The sequence below is a fragment of the Mchenga conophoros genome, linkage group LG13 (genome assembly GCF_057382185.1).
Source record: "Mchenga conophoros isolate Kocher_MC1m ecotype Shallow Benthic linkage group LG13, M_conophoros_male_GT1.1, whole genome shotgun sequence".
Classification (NCBI taxonomy): Eukaryota; Metazoa; Chordata; class Actinopteri; order Cichliformes; family Cichlidae; genus Mchenga; species Mchenga conophoros.
This window is the reverse complement of record NC_140538.1, coordinates 29,032,500-29,054,670: the sequence shown is the minus strand read 5'-3', so window position 1 is coordinate 29,054,670 and position 22,171 is coordinate 29,032,500. Positions and strand designations below refer to the sequence as shown.

General features: G+C 40.4%; 1 protein-coding gene across 1 annotated transcript in view; it reads left to right on the top strand.

Moving 5' to 3' along the window:
• Window positions 1-22,171, top strand: part of b3gat2 (beta-1,3-glucuronyltransferase 2 (glucuronosyltransferase S)) — a 63,039-nt gene that overhangs the window by 17,276 nt on the left and 23,592 nt on the right. The window contains exon 2 of the mRNA XM_085297640.1: window positions 11,392-11,536. Coding sequence (XP_085153766.1) covers window positions 11,392-11,536 — 145 coding nt within the window. The remainder of the gene's footprint in view (window positions 1-11,391; window positions 11,537-22,171) is intronic.

The window sequence follows — 22,171 nt, the reverse complement described above, 5'->3', positions numbered from 1 at the left end:
ACCAACTCAAAATGATTTGTTTGTGTTTGTGAGGGGGAAGTGTCTAATGCCATCGTAGAGGTGGGAGAATTCCTGGCAAATAAAGGAGATTGTTGTGGTTGACTGGATTTGAAATGGAGCCTCCTTTAGGGCTGGTGCAAAGCTGTTGAACAAGTTAAGTTAGGACGATACATACAGCTGAATTCCCTCAGTAAGGTTCAACAATTGTTCTGATAGGTTTTAGAAAAAGCATGGATGTTTTTCAGTGTGTACTGTCTCAAGACAGACTGAAATAATAACACAGGGAGGAGATTTGACTCCATCTAAGGTCACTCTGTTCCCACAAACCAACACACGGCTAAATTTGTGTGTTATTTAGGATTGTCACAAAATGAGATTTTCACTGTGCAGTGTTTAAGGTGATCGTTGACTCGGTCTAAAGTTTACTAAAATGAAGAGTGTAAAAGTTCAAAGGGCGACCGTGGCTCAGGTTCGTCGCCGGTTCGATCCCTGGGCTCTCTGTCCTGGTCGTTGTGTCCTTGGGCAAGACACTTTACCCTACTTGCCTACTGGTGTTGGCCAGAGGGGCCGATGGCGCGATATGGCAGCCTCGCTTCTGTCAGTCTGCCCCAGGGCAGCTGTGGCTACAACTGTAGCTGCTTCCACCAGTGTGTGAATGTGAGAGTGAATGAATAGTGGCATTGTAAAGCGCTTTGGGTGCCTGGAAAAGCGCTATATAAATCCAATCCATTATTATTATTAAAAGTTTGAGAGTTGCTTCACACGGTTTAGAATCAAAACACAAGAATCACAGCTTTTATGGTGTTTTCACGAGAAACAGGGAGCATGGGAGCTAGCATGTCTAACTAAGCTCGTCCCCCTTTCAGCACAACTTAAATAGTTCTGATTGGACCTCGTCTTCTCGGCCAGAAAGAAAAGGTCACTGAGAAAAACTGTGATAAAAATCACTGGTCAACAAAATTAATACAAAATCTGTACAATAAGTACAATGACATCTTTTTTAGGATGTTAGATGTTTTGCTTTAAATACTTTAATTGTTAATTGTCATAGTTTTCTTCATTGGTAGGAGGCATTTAGGAACCTCCAAAAGACAAACTGTGTTTGTCATGTTGGTCTAAGATGAAATCACCCAGAATATAAATGCCACAAATTTGGAACCAGCGGTCAGTTGTACCTAATCTGAGCTCACCACAGTGAGATTACCCCTCTTGACAGAGAAAGAGTGAGACAGCAAAGGTATCAAATACAAACGATACAAACTGGCAAACAAGTGTTTGTGTTTTTGATTGAATTGCTCCTTGGCTCCACTTCTTTTTCAGCTTTTCATTCGTCTTTATTCTCACCCTCTCCTCCACCTTTCCTTCCATCATCCTTTGCCTCATACTAATGTAGAGAAGCAGAGAGACGCTGTTAGATACGACTGTTGAACGCGTGACCCGTCAGGGCCAAAGATGTTCCCACAGCGTTCAAATGTAAAGCAAAGGAATCTTGACCAAGCACATCGATGTTTGGCGCTGGTGCAGAGATTGGCCTCACATTTCATTATTACAGAAGACAGCAAGGTGTCTATTATTCAGACTGGATGGTCCTGGGAGGCACCTTTTTATTCATATACAAGCTTGTGATTTTTAAAAGGTTTTGATAATGTGTGCTGGCTTCTGTGTACAAATATACAGTATCAGCATCAATATTCAATATATTGTGCTATACTATACTGTAATATAGTACTATAGTGGGATCCCCCATTATTTAAGGTGAAAGAAAGTGATTTGCCCAGCATTGGAAAGAAAAACTCTTAGTCTTTCTTTAAGTACAGGTGTGGACAGAGAGCATGTACGGTCCACACAGAGATGTTTCAGCTGAAGGTTTGCCGTTCTTATCTAGAAAAAAATTTATTTTGCGTCCACAAGCTCCGCTGTATGCTCTTGTAGCAAACTTGTTGTTTTCCTTTTCATTGTTTTCCTTCCTCTCTTCAGTCCCTGTGGGGGACGTGTGGAGCTTGTTCGTGATTTCAAACCTGATCATAAGGGTGAGGTCTGCGGTTTCTGGCTTTCTGACAGAGTTGTTTGTGTTCTCCGGTTCTCACAGGATAGCTCACTCTGGGAGTGACACAGTACAAGACTAAAACCAGCCTTTGTAATTCTTCTGTTTGTTGTCATCCTTTATCCAACATCATCATTTTGCTGTGGTCTGCTGTAATGAATAGACTTTATTGATTTCATAAAGCCGAATGCCAGAACGTGTGTATTCTTTCCTTCCTAGTGTACAAACTATTTGCACATTGCTTTGACAATATGGATTTACTCACCTTCCAGTGGAAAACACACATTAAAAAGATAAGATAAGATAAGATAAGATAAGATAGAACTTTATTAATCCCTCGGGTGGGTTCCTCTGGGAAATTCGACTCATGCGCACTCACTCATATACACATTCTCTACACTCCCTAAAATAGAAGCCTTCTGTGCAGAGGATTACATTCAGTGTTTTATAGATATTTTTCTTTGAGTCAATGCTCTCAAAGGATTGCTGCACTGTTGGTGAGTCTTTAAGCCGTTGAGTGAAACAGGACTTCAGCACAAGAATTTTCCCAGATAAATATATGATATCTCCGAACAATAAGAGCTCGAAATAGGAACAAAGTGCTTTTGTTAGTATTAAAAATTAAGAGATGACAGAAAACTGTTTCATAAAAGATGGAGTGAGCTTTCTCTGGTTTACTCCTAAATTGGCAGTACGCTTGATGCATTTAAGCAATAAAGGACTGAATGCAGAGCTGCAGTTAGAGCTGCCAAGTGAGACACCTAAGAAGTTCCTGTATGACAGTCTGTATATGAAGTCTAACAGTTGTTCATCGTTAATTTCAGAAGATGTGGTCAGATGTGTTGAAGGCACACTGGACTGCCCCATATCGAGCCTGCTAACTTTTTCTGTGCCCAAACGTCTGCTGCATCGGCTGCTGTGTATGTTTTTTGTTCATTGTGCTGCACTTTGGTCAGAGGGGCCGATGGCGCGATATGGCAGCCTCGCTTCTGTCAGTCTGCCCAGGCCAGCTGTGGCTACAACCGTAGCTGCCTCCACCAGTGTGTGAATGTGAGAGTGAATGAATAGTGGAATTGTAAAGCTCTTTGATGCAATCCATTATTATTATTATTATTATTATTATTATTATTACTGCTGTGTGTCTTGATGTTTCAGTACTCCACATCAGAGTTAAAAAAATACTCACTTTTCGTTCTTGTCATTTCGATTTTGTTATGGAAAATGACCACATAAGCATACAAGTGCTGACTGCAAATAAACTACTGGCTTGGTGTTTTGTCATAACAGATGCATAGTTGCGTGCAATTTTGTGTTTTTCCATCCATATGGCAGGATTTGTCTTTGCCAATGGGGCACTTGCAGGTGCTTTAGTTTACTGACTGACCCTCAACAAGGTCCAGCTCGTTCTCCAGCCTGCTGTCTCCCTGGAGCGTCAATTAGCGCCGTCAAATCTGCCGCTGTGGCTCATTTACAGACACACTTTCCTTTGACATCTGGTTTCTGACACACTGGTTTTTAGCACTAGTGCTGTCCACGAGCAGAGCGACTGCTGACAAGAAGCACATTAACCCAGAAAAACCACATCTTTGTAAACCTAACCAAGTAGTTTTGAATCTAACCAAGAATGTTTCAGCACCTAAACCAAACAGAGTAGTGATTTAAATTGAAAGTAAAAAATACTGAGCTATCCCTCAGCCTCCTAGCACATACACGCATTTATCAAATCCTACTCTTATATCGGCAACTCCCATTAAGAAAGAAATCAACCTGGAGCAAATAGTTGAAATATACAATAATTGTCAATAATGTTCAGTATACGATATCATGATGGTCCTGGTGACTTTATTATTATTACTACCTAAAAATAGTTTTAATATAGACTATTCTAAAAGTAAGATGGCCTTGCAGTCACATTGAGCCCAGTCTAATGGTCGAGGTTGAACAAGTACACAAGTACTGCTGATACTACTACTGCTCAAAGAGTATTTGTAATGTTGCTAAAACTTTTAAAAGACCGCAGACTCACGGCATCAGTTTAGTTTGCTGACTGTTGCTAATGTAAGCACGGCCAGCACCAGCAGTCTGTTTCCCTGCAGATTATTGTGCACACCTGTGCACAATGTATTCATGCATTATGAAAATAAATATGCATTTAACCAATATTTCTGATGCTAACCAGTGGGAGCAGCAGTGTTTACTCTTCTAGTAGACAGCAACAGAAAGGAGGAAGCAGTTTAGGTACACACTAATAATGATCTTCCTCTTAACTTACTGTAGATGTGAAGAGGTGATGGAAGTCAAAGAGATTAATTTGGTCAATCGTGATGATGTATTGTAACGAAGCTGGATGTTTTTTGTTACAATAACTTACATGATTTATGCAAGACACCCTGACTTGTGTAGCACGCCAGGACCACTTCCCATAATTATTTGACCTAACTAATCTGATGAGTGCATCAAGTTCTTAAATAACTGGAATTTGCATCTTACACGATATAAGATATTAAATTTACATTTAGAGGGGTGGCTGAGGCCATTAAATTACACTCATTAAATTACAAGTATCCTTTAATGCCATGCATCAAATTGTTTCCTAATGCTGTTCCAAAAATCCAGCAACGCAGATTATAGTAATTTGCATACTTGCACTGTGACAGGGTCACACACACACTAAAAAGTTTGCTTTTGCATTTGTGGTTAGAATTCAGCTTTTCTTTGAGATGTGAAAGGAGAATTATTTTTGGAGGTCACTATAGACATGCTGCTGCCTCTGCTTTTATTCTTTCCTTTCATTCTGCTTTTTGGTTCATTACCGGAGATGTAAGACACAGTTTGTATCTGTCTGAAAAGGCCTTGTCTGGGAACTGTCATCTCTCCTTTACATGGTGATGGAATTCTGGTGAACTTAAAAAGGTGTAGGACTCATTGATGCTTTAGAAAAAACTGCTTTTAATTCACTCAATTTCAGTTTAAACTCAGTTTTATTTATTTACAGTAGCCTAAATTCACAACAACACAATCCTATCATATTATAGAGAAAAGCCCTACATTTAGACGATCCCCTATGAGCAGCACTTGGCGACAGTGGGAAGGAAGAACTCCCTCTTAAGAGGAAAAAGCCTCTGGCAGAAGCAGGCTCAGGCATATGCAGCCATCTGCTGAGACTAGTCAGGGGTACGCTGGGAAACAGAAAAGAAACTTCACTTTGCAAGTGGACGTGTGCAGTGACCTGAAAGTTCACGTTAAGCTCAAAACACCAGACTCGTGCTGTACCTGCCTTTTTCTAAGCCTCCCTTCTGTTTGCTATTCTGTTTGTGCCTCTTTTTGTCACATTATTTGATTCATCTGGCGAAAGGGCATCGGGGAATGACAGTGTGTCCTGTGCGCTCAGCCAGCCTTCTCTGTGCAAATAAAGGTTTAAGTTTGTGCTGCAAACTTTTTTCCATGGCAGCAGCAGTCTGCAGACGATGGCATGAAAACCCAGCATGCGCTAAAGCAGTTTCCACTGAGCAGAATAATGTACCATCTGTTGAAACACTGTCACCCCACAGCTTTGTTTGGCTCCCAGCAAACATTTTGACATTGAACTGTTGTTGATAGGAAGCACTGCGCCGTGTTGAAAATGAAAATTGAGACAGCATCTGTACTTGGCCGTTTCCTTCGCCAACCAAAAGACTGCATTTCAGGGATCCAGAGCTGCTGTGATCTTTTTTATCATACACATATAATATCATGTAAAAAACTTGATTTTGATTCCTGCTTGAAATCTTGAAGGTCACGTGTTTATTCTGAATCAATTCATTATGCCCCTCTAGATCAACAGATTCCCTGTAACACGTAAGTCCACAGTCTGGACACGGTTCCACTTCGACCTGACGAATGAAAGCTATAAACCGACATCAAGAACATTTACTTCAGTATGCAGAGGTTCAACCAGCATTCATATTAGACAGATGTATTTTAACTAGGCTGTATAATGGATTATTGACTTCTTACTCCTTTTTTTCCAACATCAATATGAACTTGGTCATACTCATATTTCGCTCAGCTGTTGAGTTTCTGACTAAACAAGCAGTAGATGTGAATTGATTTCCTCTAAACCAACACAGACACTTTTAAAACCAATTTTAGGCAAAATTGACAATTTAATAACAAAATTCTGCAGAACAGAGGTGTTAGGGTGAGTGCAAAGCATTTTCTTTCCTGTTCCAATATGATGAGGAAACCCTGGCATCTGGGATCTGCAGATATCGAGTACCGATCTGATGCTGGTGTTTGAATTTAGGAAATTCTGCAATGTTCAGTAACGTTTTAACATGCTTAAAGATCTAAATTTATACAGCCAAGTACATTTTTGGTATTAATTTAGAACAATTCCGCCATGCACGTATAATAATAACTTAAGTGTGATGTAATGTGTATTTTGGTTTCAGCGATCCACTTAAGTTTTGTTTGTTTGTGTTTCAAATCAAACGAGCCTTCTGCTCGACCACCTCTGATTTCCATAAAAATTATATGGTAGAAAATGTGAACATTTATAAGGATTACTGTGAAATTTTAGCTTCATGTATCAAATACTTTTCAAGGCAGATTTTTTTGAAAAATGCCCAGCTGAGCCATCTTCAGGCCTTTTTGTTGCACGTTGAAATCTGAGGCAATGTTTTGATCTCAAAGTCTAAAAGCCTGAAATTTTCACTGATTTTTCTTATCAAAATAAATCAGACTCTGTCATTTGGGACAGATAAAGAACATCAAAAAAATATCAGAGTATTGATGGATTAAAATGTGAAAGAAAAAACATCCAGCACTCCTGAAAAGCCTCATATGTGAGCACACATTCATTAAAAACATGCAGATTGTATTTTGTTGGCATATTTTTCATTTTTGCCACCATCAACTATCCAATAAGGCAAAATGAGACTGTAAGTACCAGAGAAGTTGGTTAGCAGCCTCTGAAGATTTGCATACTGATTCATTAAAAAAACAAAAAGATGTTGTAAAATATGCTTGAACAGCCATTATTCTGCACAGGCAGACTGCCCAAGTAAAGTCTGTGTGTGGGAGACAATGCCTTGGTCTGTGACTGGCTGAAAACACGTTCTGAGTGAACCCAGTAGGTGTGTGTTGTATCACATGTAGTGACTGAGAAACTCACTAATCAAACGATGGGTAAACACATTTATCGTGCAGAAATGCCGACTGATTGAATGTTTGACAATGAATTGTGCCAAGGACATAGTCCATGGCAAAATTTACTGTAGGGCTGTAACTGGTTTGCTATCACATAAGGTTAGGTTTAATACAGTTTTCTATAGTGATTTCTAACCTTGCTATTTGTAGCTCTGTTCCAGCTGATGTGATAAATATTCATTAGAAAGTTACAGTTTGGTGAAATTCTTCTGATATGGAGCATTGCATAGATTTTCTTTGGGAGCTGTTTCTCACGCAGAAATAATAATCTAGGAGACGTGACCTTTCTTGAGGACACAAATGAAGCGGTTTTGTGTTTTCTCCACGGCATTTGCGTGATACTTAAGAAAACAGCAAGAAGCTTGTAAAAAAACAATGAGAATGCACTTTGAAAGTGTCTGAAAATGACTGATTGTGACTTGTAAAGCCCCCTGTGAACACTTAAAAACCTAAAGATAGACATTTTGTGGTGGAAAATCTGGTTAGTAAAGGCAGGCTAAAGCTAAATGTGTGTTCTAAAAGAAAATCAAATCTTGGTCTTCAAAGTGTTATTGTTAGAAGAAAAAACACTGGGCTTGCTGTAAATCCAGCTGCAGATTCTAAATATGTTTGCATGAAGTTCAATCCAGCGCTCTCTAATAATGTGTCAAACTGTACTGAGCTTTGAAGTGCTGCATTCAAAACCAGGAGATCCTTAGCAGTCAAACTGGGACTTAACTGCTAAGCCATATTAACGATCGTACTCCAGGAACTATCTGGGAACGACGAACACACCGAGCCTGCCTTGCTCTCTACCTCCTCTCCTTTTCTTTTCATCTGTGTTTTCACAAAGCAGAGGAGCCGAGTCTTTGAAAAATGACCTGAGAGAGAAAGGCAGACAGCAGCAAAAGAGGAACAAGGGGGAAGGGTTTTAGCGTCGCACAGGCAAACTCAAGGGGCCACAGTATTAATGGGGAAAGGGCTTCAAAGCTGTTGGTGATGCACAGGGGCCCCAAGCAGGAGATGAGGTGTTAGGGTGCGGGGTGGAAAAAGATGGAAAGAAGAGAAATGAAAGGGAAGGAAGAGGAAGGGAAGCGAGAAGACGCTTTTCTCTTTTCTGTCAGAGTGAGGTCAGCCACTAACTAAATGTTCAGCTTATCCTCTTCCTCTCATGCTGTGGAATCTTAGGTCTAGGCGTGCTTACTGGAAGAAGAATAAGGTACACTTATTATCTTTGACACTACTGTATAACTAAATGTCATATTCCATGTTTTCTGCTTCTGTTGCTATGCTGGAACACAACAAAGATTGCCAGCCCATTAAAACTTTTGTTCTTGCTGCTCTGAAATCTTTGAGTGGATCACTGGAAGTTTGCATTAGACAGCAGATAACAGATGGACGTGGCCGCCCTGACTGAACAAGCTTATAATAGTCTTTTCACTCACTGTGTGTCTACACAGCACTCAGCATTTAATCATTAGTTATTATTAATCTCTGGCCCTCTTCCACAGCGTTTCTTTTGTCCTGTCTTTCTCCCATCTTCCCCAACAAATCGTGGCAGACAGCTGCCCCTTCCTGAGCCTGGTTCTGGCCAAGGGAGTTTTTCCTTCCCACTGTGGCTGAGTGCTTGCCTGTAAGAGGTCATCTGGGGCTTTCTCTGTATTATTGTAGGGTCTCTACCTTACAGTATAAAGCATCTTGAGGTGACTGTTGTTGTGATTTGGGCTATATAAATAAAATAAAATAAAATTAGTGTTTTAGGTGCTGTGTTGTTGTTGTTGTTGTTGTTTTTTTGGAGCAGAGGATAAAGTGCTAAGATACAGTCCCGATCAAAAGTTTAAGACCACTTGAAAAATGGCAAAAAATCATATTTTGCATGGTCACCATTTTTTCCTCTTATTTCAAATTAAGAGGTGTTTCCAGTCCCTTTGCAAAAGGTGTATCAAATCAAGACCTAGTGATTCAGTCTGCTTTTACAAACATTTGGGAAAGGAAGGGTTGTTGTAAAGAGCTCACTGAATTTGAGTGTGGTGCTGTAATACGATGCCATTGATACAAGTCAGTTGAGGTTATATTATATATATACATAGTGATATGTATGAAGTGATAAAGCTACATGAAAATGAATGCTGTCTTTGTTAGATGTCATGCCTTGTGTATACTCTTTGTTTGCTTGATTGAGATTTGTAATTTATTGAACTGCTCAGGTTGCTACTTGTTTGAACTTGCAAATCCACTGAAGCTTAATTAAAATGGGCTTTTAGTTTGAAGTGGTTAACTCATTTCAGTAGTGAATTCAATACAAAGCTTCATCACCTTTTATTATTGTGCACACGTGCAGCAGGACTTATCTTTCTATGTATTAAACACAAAAAACACATATAGAAACACACACACCTGTTTATTTCTGTTAAAGAAGAGTGCCTCATACAGTGCATGCTGGGACATCTGTTACTATGCTAGTTATGCAAGGTTAATTTAATGGGTTGAATGAACCCTGAGATCTGAGCAGAAAAATCAGTTTTGTGATAAACTGACTTTAATATTACAACATTTACATGCACAACATTTGAGAACTGTGCTAAAATCTTATCCAACATTTTATGGTGTCATCAGTAGCAGCTTACAGTTTGTTCAGTTCATTCAGTTTCAGAACTCCAGTCACTGAGCTCAATATGTGTTTTGCCTGAGGAGGACATTCTTTAATTAGGCTGTCAGTAGCAGATTGACAGCCCCTCCACCCCTCAACTAAAACATCAATATTAACTGTTAACACAAATTTAATAGGCTATCAGTTTTACTTGTGCTGATTCACCTCCATCCATCAGGTGAGTAGTGACCAGTATGGGCTTAGTACCAGGGACAGGTACAAAGAATTTTCCCCTCTGTGGAACTCCATGGAAAATCTCTAAGTGTGAAACCGTCACTGGTGATGACCCCACCAACCCTAACCCTAAATTTAAGCAAGTAGGAAATATAATTTAGTTTTTATGCAATTGTTCTCCCAACTCCTAGTAATTAAGGAACAAAGAAAATAATAATTTATAATAAGTAGGTTCCCCTCTTCTCCAGATGTTAGGATTATGGTTACTACCTATGATGACCTCAGAAGGTTAAAACAAGGTAGAAATATTCACTTTATTCAGAATTATTCTATATGAAATACCTTAGTGAACATGAACTTTTCAGAGTATTTTTTATTTGTCTACTGCCCATATGCTCTCAGCTATTCTTTGCACAGTGCCAAGTCTCCTCCTGCTTAGAAGTTTGCAAAGAGCTGTAAATCCTCTCTATATTGTATATACACTTGGCTTCCCGTGGCTTTAAAAGCTAGAACTCTGTGTGATGTCTGGCTGCAGTAATGCAGTGCTGCTTACTGATTTGGTTTTGTTCTGTTGCTTTCTCATGAGCGACTGGCTGGAGGCTGTTTGGGTGAGTGATGAGGAGCGCTGTCTCAATGAACGGCTTCAGGGTGGCCAGGGGTGGAAAATGGAATGTCACGCAGACACATATGCATCCATACACAAAGACAAGATACAGATGTTTCATACTTGAACACAAAAACTCAGTGGTCCTTGCACAGTCCAACCTCTCCCCCACCACACACACACACACACACATCGCCAGTCTTTTATCTCTCTCTCCTCGTCTCATTTCTTGTTGCACTGCTTCGGGCTGTGTGCAAATTCATTCACTGTGAAAATGGAAGGCAGCTCCGCGCTGCACACTTTCATTTAGTCTCATTCAGTTAGCCACAGACTCTCTGCATGCTGCTCTCACCCACATTTCAGTTGAAATTAAAGATGTCTAATCGCTTATGCAAACTGACACAAAAGTAATTAATTTCAGAGTCAACACCACACGCCCAGTCTCCAACTTTCTGGGGCCTTTGACGTCTCCTCAGGGTGGATGTCGCCTGTAGGCTCCGACACTGTGTCTGATTTCCTATTGCAGAACAAGTATTGTGATTAGCAAGCAAAGCGATTGTGCAGATAAAAAAATGTGGTCTTCTATGGGGTCAGAGTCGTTACAACTACATTAAATGGACTTTTAACATTGGAGCATTGCTCCTGCTGTTTTTAAATAACTCTCAAATAGTTACATTTCACACATTCTGTGATAATGGTCGCATGCAGGAAGTCATCACTAAATCCCATTCCCTTCTCTTTTTTTTGCAGATGCGTAGTACTCGAGGTGTATCCATTTGGCCTGTGGGATTTGTGGGTGGCAGAGCATATGAGCGCCCCCTGGTGTCTGGGGGTAAAGTTGTGGGCTGGTACACTGGCTGGAGGCCAGACCGACCTTTTGCCACCGACATGGCAGGTAAGAGGCAATCTGTACATCAGCTAAAGCGCAAGGATTACTTGGTCGGACATAAATATAACGAGCTTCTACCATCCATGTCCCCACATCCAGAGAGATATATGGATCCGGATTAGTGTTTTATATTTTTTTAAAGAAAAGTAGCTAAAGGTTTAGATCCATTTAATGAATTTGGCATGAATAAGTTGGTTTAAGGTCAAATGGTCCAAAGGGAGGACGCAGACAGCTCAAGTTCCAAAATCTAAAAGATGAATTGTTAAACTGAATGTGTCCTATGTGGACAGTCAGCTGACATGGCAAAGAGTTCAAGTATACATTTCACAATAAAAATCTAACACATTTTATTATATTAACCAAATGTCTGTGGCTCCCTTATTACTAGCAAAATGTCTGGCCATTAAAGCAAGATGCTGTACTTAACTATAGAAAGAAATCAAGGATATCTTTTGAGCTACACAGATATGCAGACAGGTTCATATGTCTTCTCTGTCAGTGACTTCTTTATAGGGGGGGGGTTAAAAGAAAAACTATAAGTTATATAATTAAAAAAAATGTTATTCTTATGTTCAAACTTTAAAGTTGTTGGGATCAGTTTTTTCCCAGATATTTGTTGTTTAGATTTGCGTTTCTTATGGGCATTTTCTAGTTTTTGTGTTGCCGAGAACAGTATCAGCATTCTTGTTTATTAAACTCTTAGTAAAACCAGTGTTCCTGTGGCTGTGCGGTGTATGGGGCACATGGAAGTTCCTTGTCACGCAATAGAAAACATTCATACTGAGCATAATTATTCCAAAATTTATACAAAGCATCTAAACATTCATAGTGACATTTTGTGAGGTGGCTTAACATTTATAACATTGCTCCTTTGGTATATTACATTAAGTTCATGTGACTTAGCCTAAGCACCGTAGTGCCCCCTCAAGATAACAGGTATAACCCACTTCTCTTGTGCTGACTTCACTTAATTTTCTTAAGGCAATAATGTGGCATACATATTACATATATGTGGTTTATTCAGTAAGGTTGCTTGTAGCCAGCCAGTATGTTTGTCATTAATTTATCCAGATTTATACAATTTTATTACTGACTCACTATTACTCGAACCACAGATTTATTTGCTGCCAGCGAGTAGAACTTGTACGACTTTTTCCAAATGACCTGTCTATGTCAGGCAATGAGTAACAAGAAATTGCAGTGTAGAAAAGCTAAATCATGTTTGCAGCCAGTCTGACTCAGCATTACCTTTACAGTGTGACCAATGGAGCTATGAGAAGTAGATTGTGCAAGTGTCTCATTCTGTCTGTATCTTAGTCATAGTTTTAAAAGAGATCTGCACCAGGCGTGATCATCAAGCGCTTTAAAATCAAATCAGCTGGTTAAATGTATCATTACAGTTGATAGATACTGTATCAGTCACTGTGAGGCTTTAGAATTCAGGTCACGTGTCATCCATCTGTTGGTTTAACTCTTACCACTCGTTGCCAAATTGTGGATTACACAGCAGAGTTATTTGAATAGGAAATTGGCCATTACATGTGGGGCTATGAAACTGTAAAACAGGTTTGCAGAAATGCCACTGCACTCACTCTGAATCTGTGGGTGTGCTGAGTCAGATAATAGAGGTGACTATGCAACTTTGGTTGCTTTTTTAACTTCTTTCTGGAAGCTTCAAAAGGTTTTATTGACGAGTTCATTGATTACAAAACAGTTAAAGCCAGTTGGAGTGTTTCGGCCTGCTGGCTTTCATCAAAGCAGGAAACCAAACAGAAAACATTACTCCGTGTTCCTTGTGTCCTGAATTTACCTGCTTAGATCAGACAGCTTTTCTGTTGAGCTTCTGTTTTTTCATGGATTAATTTGCCATAAAATGAGATCCGATCCTTCCAATTTAATGTTCTGATTGTAAGACCTCCACATAGGACCTGCTTTGCTACTTTGACTGATTGTTTGTTCCGGAGAAATCACCACATGGGATTGTAGAGCGCTGTAAAACAGTGCTGAACAGCAACAGACTGGGAGGAATTTGAATTTAAAGAAGCCAGAGGGGTGAAAAAAAAAGTCGGAGGCGCCAGGAAACTGGGCAGCTGATGTTTTTTAAATAAAGCAGATTCTAGAAACACTCCTCAGATGACAGCTGCTGGTTACCTACCTGTGCCGGCACACCTATCAGTCAAAGCAGCAGCTGCTGCCATCTACACATTACACCTACAGAATGGAAACCCATGCCCTGAAGCTCCCAGTGCTCAGTTTTTGTGCTGATGTTAATGCCAGAGGAGGTTTGAAACTGCAGTTACTCAGTCAGCAGAGCACTGGTGACTTTTACACACTGTGCACCTCAATAGTTGGCATCCCCACTTTCCCCACTTCATGGCTGAATTTCTCTGGTTCCTGAGCACTTACAGCTGATCATGGAATATCTGGGAAGAAAGCAATTTCACAAGCTCACTTGTTGCAATCATGGCACACAACACTCGAATACAGCGAGCTCTTTACAACAACTCATCCTTTCCAAAATGTTTGTAAAAACAGACTGCGTGAATAGGTGCTCGATTTTATGCACCTGTGGCATAAATAAATGAAAAGAATAAACCTGTGGAATTCAAAGATTAAGACGTGTGGCCCTTTTGGGACCCTTATTTTTGTCTATGTAGTGTATAAATAAATAGATGTCTGAATTCATTCATTGCACAAACCAGTTTAGTGATTGACTATGTTATGCAGGACTACCTTACTATGACTTCTATTATATTTTTCCAAAGAATAAATAGCAGCCTGAGTGCCCAATCTAACTGCTGAGCTCATTTTGGAGGAATTCAACACTTACAAGGACAAAAGGATAAGAGTGTAATAATAATAATTATTATTATTAGTAGTACTAGTAGTAGTAGAGGTAGTAATAGTAGTAGATACAGGACATTTATGCCAGAAAATGTTTTAATGGCAGACTGCACTAATATGTGCTTGAATTTATACACTGTGGCAATGGAACTGAAAACCCTTGAATCCAAAGGTTAAAAGGTGTTGCCCAGTGTGTCCCATGTACAGCCAGCATAAAAGTATCCAAATGTACATCTATTGTACATTTGGATACTTTAACATCTGTGGGGACTGACTTGCTATTGGCCTCAAATGGCCATTGTAGAAAAGATGTTTTTGGCCCTTGCTTTGGTTTTATTGATTTAACACTTAAGGTGTCCGCTTTAAACAAAGACTAAAGCCACTGTGTCTGACCCCAAACTGGTCGTTTTCATTTGATCTTAAGAGAATTATCAGACTTCTTGGCTTGTCTGCAGATTTTTTAGTATCTTTTAGCTGGTTGAAGTCTACTGACTTAGTTCATTCTCATCATTCTGCTTGACTTGCAGCAGGCAGTTGCTGTCAGAGGTGAAAAAGTCCTATTAATAACTGCAACACCTGCCAGAAATAAACATCAAGTAAACATTTACATACTGAAGCTAGTGGAGCATTTCTCTCATGAGTCTCTTGAAACCAAAACAAAGCTAAAAGGAAGCTGATTTTTGGACCTATACTGTCAGGTGGACACATACATGACCCCATACAGGATGTTTCAATAAGTAACTGTTTGCTAAAGTTTTCCGTTTGAATGTTTTGCCTTGTTTACAATATTTACAGCCGGCTCCACTGCCCCCTAGTTGCAGCTCTAATGGAGGTTTGAACAAACAGTCTTATTTAAGGCGGAGTATGGAAAGCTCAATGTTCAAGTGTCACGTGATCATATTGTAATTGGATAGTTCAAAAAATGGGAAACAAAAAATAGAGAATGGGAATAAGGCATCTAATTGATTTAATGAGAATATTAGCTATACTAGCCTAACAAGCAGCACTGATGTTAGCTGTATTAGTACACTTGGTTCAAAAGTAATGTTCTTCAAAGATAATGTTCACTCTGCAGTAATAATCCACAGCTGCATGGCTGCCGGATACTTTCTGGATTGGCTTTAATTCTCAGACGGAAGCTACTTCCATGTTTTTCTGTTATTAATATATGAAATCAGCGTTAAATCCTAAACTGTAGCCAGATTTTTGGTTTTAGGGATTTCAGATTGTTATAATTGGAGCAGACAGTTACTGGCAATGACAGGTGTCCTGTTTATGTCATCAGGTTTATTGGTTTCATTGATCACTTCATGCTGTTGATGCAACACACATTAACCTTGTTTTGTCAACTTTGTGTTGGCAACAGAAAGAAAGCCTTTAAGTCGTGACCAAACTTTAGCACAGAGTGAACCGATGTTACTCCACAACTTTGACGGCATGAATGAAAAAGCGTGTGCGAGGTGTGTGAGTTCTGAAGAGAGCACTTCATTCCAAATTGGTCCTTATATTTATAATCCACTTAATGGAGAGCAAAGCAGACATCCCCATCAATCTGTTTACATCTTCATATCTCCTGTGTAAAAATCCAATCAGACTAGTGATCAGCCTCCGAGCTCCATTTGACCCGAGAGCAAATAATTCATCACACTGACCAAATAATACCACCCTGCCAGTCCCCAGTCATTATCCCACTTCACCCGCACATACACTGTATTTAGACCCTCTGCGCAAGATGCTGTTTGTTAAATGTTTAGAGAAAGTGACACAATAGCAGGCTATAGCGATTGCAGGCTTGTATCGTTCCAAACCCCAATGAGGACACACTCAGCACACGTGCGCAGGTCGGCCCCTGGGATTGGTTTTAATTAAATCACGATAACAGGAGCGGGCCAAGATCTCATCCCTCCATTCTCCCTCAAACCATCACCTAATCACACACAGCACATACACTGACACACACACTGTAATTATCAGCCCTACTTTTACACCGCACTATATAATTACGCTGTCAATTTGCAATGCTAAGATTTACTGCCGAGCCCTGAACACAAAGCATTTTTTTGCTTTAAATTCTGTAAGGACAACAATGGCTGAGCCGGGAGAGCGACCCAAACTTTGTTCACTCTTAAATTATTATTCATGGGATTTACAATAGGGTGTCTGCAGAGTGCTGAGTGAGTGCCAGTGCGTGTCCTAATAGTATTGTGTTATACAGTGCTGTATTGTTAGCAGACCACTAAAGCTTCCCATCTACTGCTCGGTCTCATTTAGCCAGACACAATGGATCCTGGACAATGATGGTGTGGAGTACTATTCACCTCAGCATGTGTATGTGTGAATATGCACATGTGCCCACAGACACACAGATACAATTACATCATGTGTCTATTGGGGGAAAAACACAGGCAAACACACACCTGCAGGCACTTGAATTGATACAAGTAGACAGGCGTTGATGTTCCATGACACGCACATATTCATGCATGCAATTTTCCTAAAGTGCATCACAGCTGCAGAACAGAGCAAATGCGTTCATATGGGCTCACAGAGCAAATACAGAAACACAAGCACGCACAGACATGGCAACACAAAGACAGTCTCTCTGTTGTTGAAGTGATGCTTACGCTTTGGGGTGCTTCCTGAGATCGGGACATGAAAATGTTTAACCCCCTAATAACCCCAGTGGACCCGAGTAAGAAGCTGAACTCAACAGACAATAAAATTTGTGGCACACGAGGAAAATATAGTGTAACAGACTGAAAGTGCTTGGGGACACATATACATATCAATTTGGACAGGTTCAAATTTAATGTAAAAGTAAAATCCATTTTAATTTGGCCGTATGGCTCTGCTAATGTGGCACCCGGGAGCAAGTCTGACAAGTAACACAATTTGTGTAATTTTGCCACTGTATACCACCATAGTGCATTTTAAATCCAACAGTCAGGACCGAAGTGCACACTTTCAGATTTAAATAGCCAGCAATAAAGGTGTCAGAACCAGAGAATCAGGCCATCCTAATAAATATAGCACTGCTGATAACTTACGTATGATTGCGTACGCTGTAATTCAGTTCAGCTCAAAAATGGAGAAGGAAATGAACAAATCCTCTGGCTCAGTTTGCTAATCTGTGGGGGGTTCTGTTTTTTTTTTATTGTTTTTTAAAATGTTGTCCTGGAATCCAGATTTACTTGCTCCTAAATTATGCATAAGTATAAACACAAGTAAAGGTAGTCTGAGTTTGTCTATTAAAAGTTCAGGAAAAAACACATGAGTACTTTTTGATAAAAAGAAAGAGAATTTCTATGTGAAAATTATTACCCAGCTTTCAGCTGCCTTTCAGCCAAGCAAACGCACATGAAAATAATCATACTTCAAAGCAAAGATGCAATAATTAGTCACACTTGCTTATGAGTAGGATGTAATGTGCTAAAGTTGTCTTGAGAAGTTTGGACTTACAGTACAGAACACAGTTTCCTGAACTCAACACCTGGCGTTGGATTGCCTTTGTTTCTCACTTCTTTCTGTCTGATTTTGTCTGCTTTTCATTGTCAGGTGCTTGTAATTCCAGTTGCCACTTGTCAGTCACATGGTGTGGTGGAACTTGACACCTTTCTCCTTGGATGTTCTGTTGTTCTTGTCATTATTTAAAACAAATTTAAAAAAACAAACTTATCTCTCTGCTACACACACCACAAACTGTTTACTTGAGATCTGAAGCAGATCTAAGAGGAACACTGTTGTGGTATATGAAAGGGCGACGGAGGTTCCAGAAGAAGGTCATTCGTTTTTAGCTTATGATGTCAGTGTCACAGTACTTTGTTCTTATGTCTGTTTTTACCCTGGATAAACTCTTTTGCACTTCCTGTCAACGTCTTAACTGGAACTAAATCAAAGAGCAATGGGCGGGGCCGAAGAGATGAATAAAGTGAGAAATCAAAACTGAAAACTGGCTATATAGCATTGTTACGTTTCGGTGTTGTCAGTGTGTTCTTTTTGGCGTGACTGTTATGTGTTTCCTGTTTTACTTTGAAAGTCTGTGTTATCTTAGTCTTTTCAGTTTACGTTTCCCTGTCTCGTCAGTTCTGAGTTGCCCCAGCTGTGTTTCCCTCTTGTTGTCCATTTTTCTGATTGCTCCCTCTAGGTATTTAAACCCTGTGTTTCAGTGTGTCATGGTCGCGATCTTCCCCCCCGTTGTAAATAGTTTGGCGCCTTGTGTTTGGTGATGTAAATAAATGTCGTATCTTGCTTTAAATGTCGTTTTGGGATTATTTTTGTGGAAGCCCGTATTAGTTTTTTTTTCTCGTGTGTTTTTGCCTTATTTTTATTTTCCTGCGTTGCACCCCGGTTGCCTAGGCCGGGGTGTAACATATGGGGGCTCGTCCAATCGCTGAGGGGTCCGAGGACCGCTTCAGCCGTCCGCCGTCGCTGGAGGGTCCGAGGGAGGGACCGCTTCAGCCGTCTGTCTTCGCTGGAGGGTCCGTGGGACCGCTCCAGCCTTCATCCGCCTTCGCTGGAGGGTCCGAGGGACCGCTCCAGCCTTCATCCGCCTTCGCTGGAAGGTCCGAGGGACCGCTCCAGCCTTCATCCGCCTTCGCTGGAGGGTCCGAGGGACCGCTCCAGCCTTCATCCGCCTTCGCTGGAGGGTCCGAGGGACCGCTCCAGCCTTCATCCGCCTTCGCTGGAGGGCCAGTGGGACCGCTCCAGCCTTCATCGGCTTCGTCTGTCTGGATCAAACTTTTCACTTGGTGTTAAATGTTTGATTTTTGGGTGGGGGGAACTGTTACGTTTCGGTGTTGTCAGTGTGTTCTTTTTGGCGTGACTGTTATGTGTTTCCTGTTTTACTTTGAAAGTCTGTGTTATCTTAGTCTTTTCAGTTTACGTTTCCCTGTCTCGTCAGTTCTGAGTTGCCCCAGCTGTGTTTCCCTCTTGTTGTCCATTTTCCTGATTGCTCCCTCTAGGTATTTAAACCCTGTGTTTCAGTGTGTCATGGTCGCGATCTTCCCCCCCCCCCCCCCCCCCGTTGTAAATAGTTTGGCGCCTTGTGTTTGGTGATGTAAATAAATGTCGTATCTTGCTTTAAATGTCGTTTTGGGATTATTTTTGTGGAAGCCCGTATTAGTTTTTTTTTCTCGTGTGTTTTTGCCTTATTTTTATTTTCCTGCGTTGCACCCCGGTTGCCTAGGCCGGGGTGTAACACATAACAGTGTGATCACACAGTTCCCTCAGGCTATCAAAGCCTCACATTACACCATGCTAATATTAATCAATAAAGTCCATAAGGCTGTGCCAGACATTGCTCTCGTTTTCATTTTATGTTCTATTCACATTTCAACTTGCTTTCTATTTCCTCATTTTACTTAGTTATGTGTGTGCTCTCTGCTGTACTGTTACTTACTGGGTCACAATAACCTAGTAACCATAGTAAGCTAACGGCTAAATCCATGCCTGTAGGTGAGAAAAGTTAATTACATACCTAAAGACTCAGACTGGCAGCAAGCTATAAAGCTAAGGATACAAAAAGAAGGTTTAAACCACAGCTAAAATCACAGAAAGATGCTACACAGTTCAGACAGACAGCTCGAAAGTCATAGTAAGACAGCTAAAATGAAGCCGTTTGGGGTTGGTTGGTGTGTACAGATTTTAGTTTTAATTCTAAGAACCTTATCTTTTAAGATAGGCTTAAAAAAGATGCAGTCCCTACTTAATTCCCTGTGTTTGATAAGTATACATATATAACCTCCACATGATGCGCTCCTTTGTCCTCTTAATGTTTCTGCATCATGCTGTTAGCACAAAATCAATGCTTCATTTCTCAAGAAGGATTTTATTGTGAAGCATATTTTGTAAAAGTGCTCTGGAACATTATGACAGTACACATTTCCTCCTATCATGTCTCAGTTGGGTCATCCATGGACAGAACGTCCGCTCATTCAACTGAACACTCATTCTCCCCTCTCACTGTCAAAGACTGCAATCTGCTCCAGATATCAGAAGGATTTTAAATGTGTTTTGCCTCATCATGCAATATTTCTACTAGTGTTATTATAAAGGTCAGCCCAGCTATAACCATAGCATGTACAGCTAAACTTATAGCTAGTGATGAAGAACAGCATATAATATAATACTGTTAGTAAAGGAAACTGTCTAGCTTTGATACTAGATGGTGAGACTGACAACATATCCAAAGGCACCCTGTCATGGTCCTGGGTTTTTGAACCCCTGAATTTAATGTTTTTAGACATTGAATTCTTGCTATTAACAATTTATATCAATAATTATTAATACTTTTTTGTGTGGTCGTGTTGTTTGGACTTGCCTCCTTTATTATTAAATGTTAAAACATTTGAGGTTACTAGGTCACTACTAGCAGAATAATCTGTTGGTTGTTTAGTCAGAGGGATCTGTCCCAGACTCTGTGAAGTAAAATGGGCCTCATTCACTAATATTTGTGTAGAACAGGGTCTTAATTCGAGCAAAAGAGGAATCGACGTGGAGACTCAGAGTTCATGACACATGTGCACTGGCAAATTTTGTTTCTACCACTGTATGTTGGTAAATCTACACAGAGCCACACCCTCATTTCTCTATGTAAGCCAACACATTTGCCTTTGTTTGCATTCAGTTCAACTCGGTTTTATTGATACAGCGCCAAATCACAACGACAGTCACCTGAAGGCGCTTTATATTATAAAGTAGACCCAACAATATTACATGCAGACAACAACCTAACAATTATATGACCCCTATGAGAAAGCACTTCGGTGACAGTGGGAAGGAAAAACTCCCTTTTAACAGGAAGAAACCTCCAACAGAACCAGCCTCAGGGAGGGGGAGGGAAGACAGGACAAAAGACATGCTGTGGAAGAGAGACAGAGATTATTAACAAATATGATCCAATGCAGAGAGGTCTGTTAACACATAGTGAGTGAGAATGCATGGAGTAAGTGGTAAAGTTTGAGAGAGCTAAGGCAATAATAATTTTACTGCTGAAGAAATTCAAGCCATTTCCAAGGTGGAAGTCGGAGAAGGCATACTTTTCAAAAGTGTTTCCTCAGGAGTAACAACAGTAGAGAAAAATGATGCCTGGGCTCCAATAAGCCATGTGGTTACTGTTGTATCCCCCCGCAGCACTGACTCCGGCTCAGGTAAAAAGGAAATGATTCGACATTAAAGTCGAGGCAATAAGAGAATAATGGACCGGAAGAAAAAGGAATCAAATGGAAGACATGGACCACTTTATCTGTCAGCCGAAGCTGTGAGACATGGCAATTATTTGGAAAACATCTCTAAGAGGGATATTACCCAAATATTCAATCACTACAAATTTTATTCAAGAAAAAAAAACATGCATTCTATTTACACAGCGCCAACAATGGTGATCTCAAGGCCTTTCAAAGTGGTCTGCATACCCACGCCCTGCATACCCGAATGGCCAGGTTATCCACAACCGGCTGGTTCAGCTGGATGCAGTGAATGACAGCAACAAGCATAAGACTTGGTAACACAAAGGACAAGCCACTATCATTATCAAAAGGAAAACAATAACAATAACTGGCCACAAAACAAAAGTCTAGGACAGGGTACCAGGTAGCTCTCACAAGCTTTGGGAGTCTGCTTGCCTAATTTCTGATTGGAGTCAGCTGGCTAAGGTAGTATTTAAGGCCTTTTTCTCACAAGTATTGAGACAGGTTGCAGCTTTAGTCGCTAGGCAAAAATTAGGCTTTTGTCTGAACCTCTAACCAGGGTCTAAAAACTGTCTGTCTATTTTAACATACTTACCTTCAGCATGTGGCT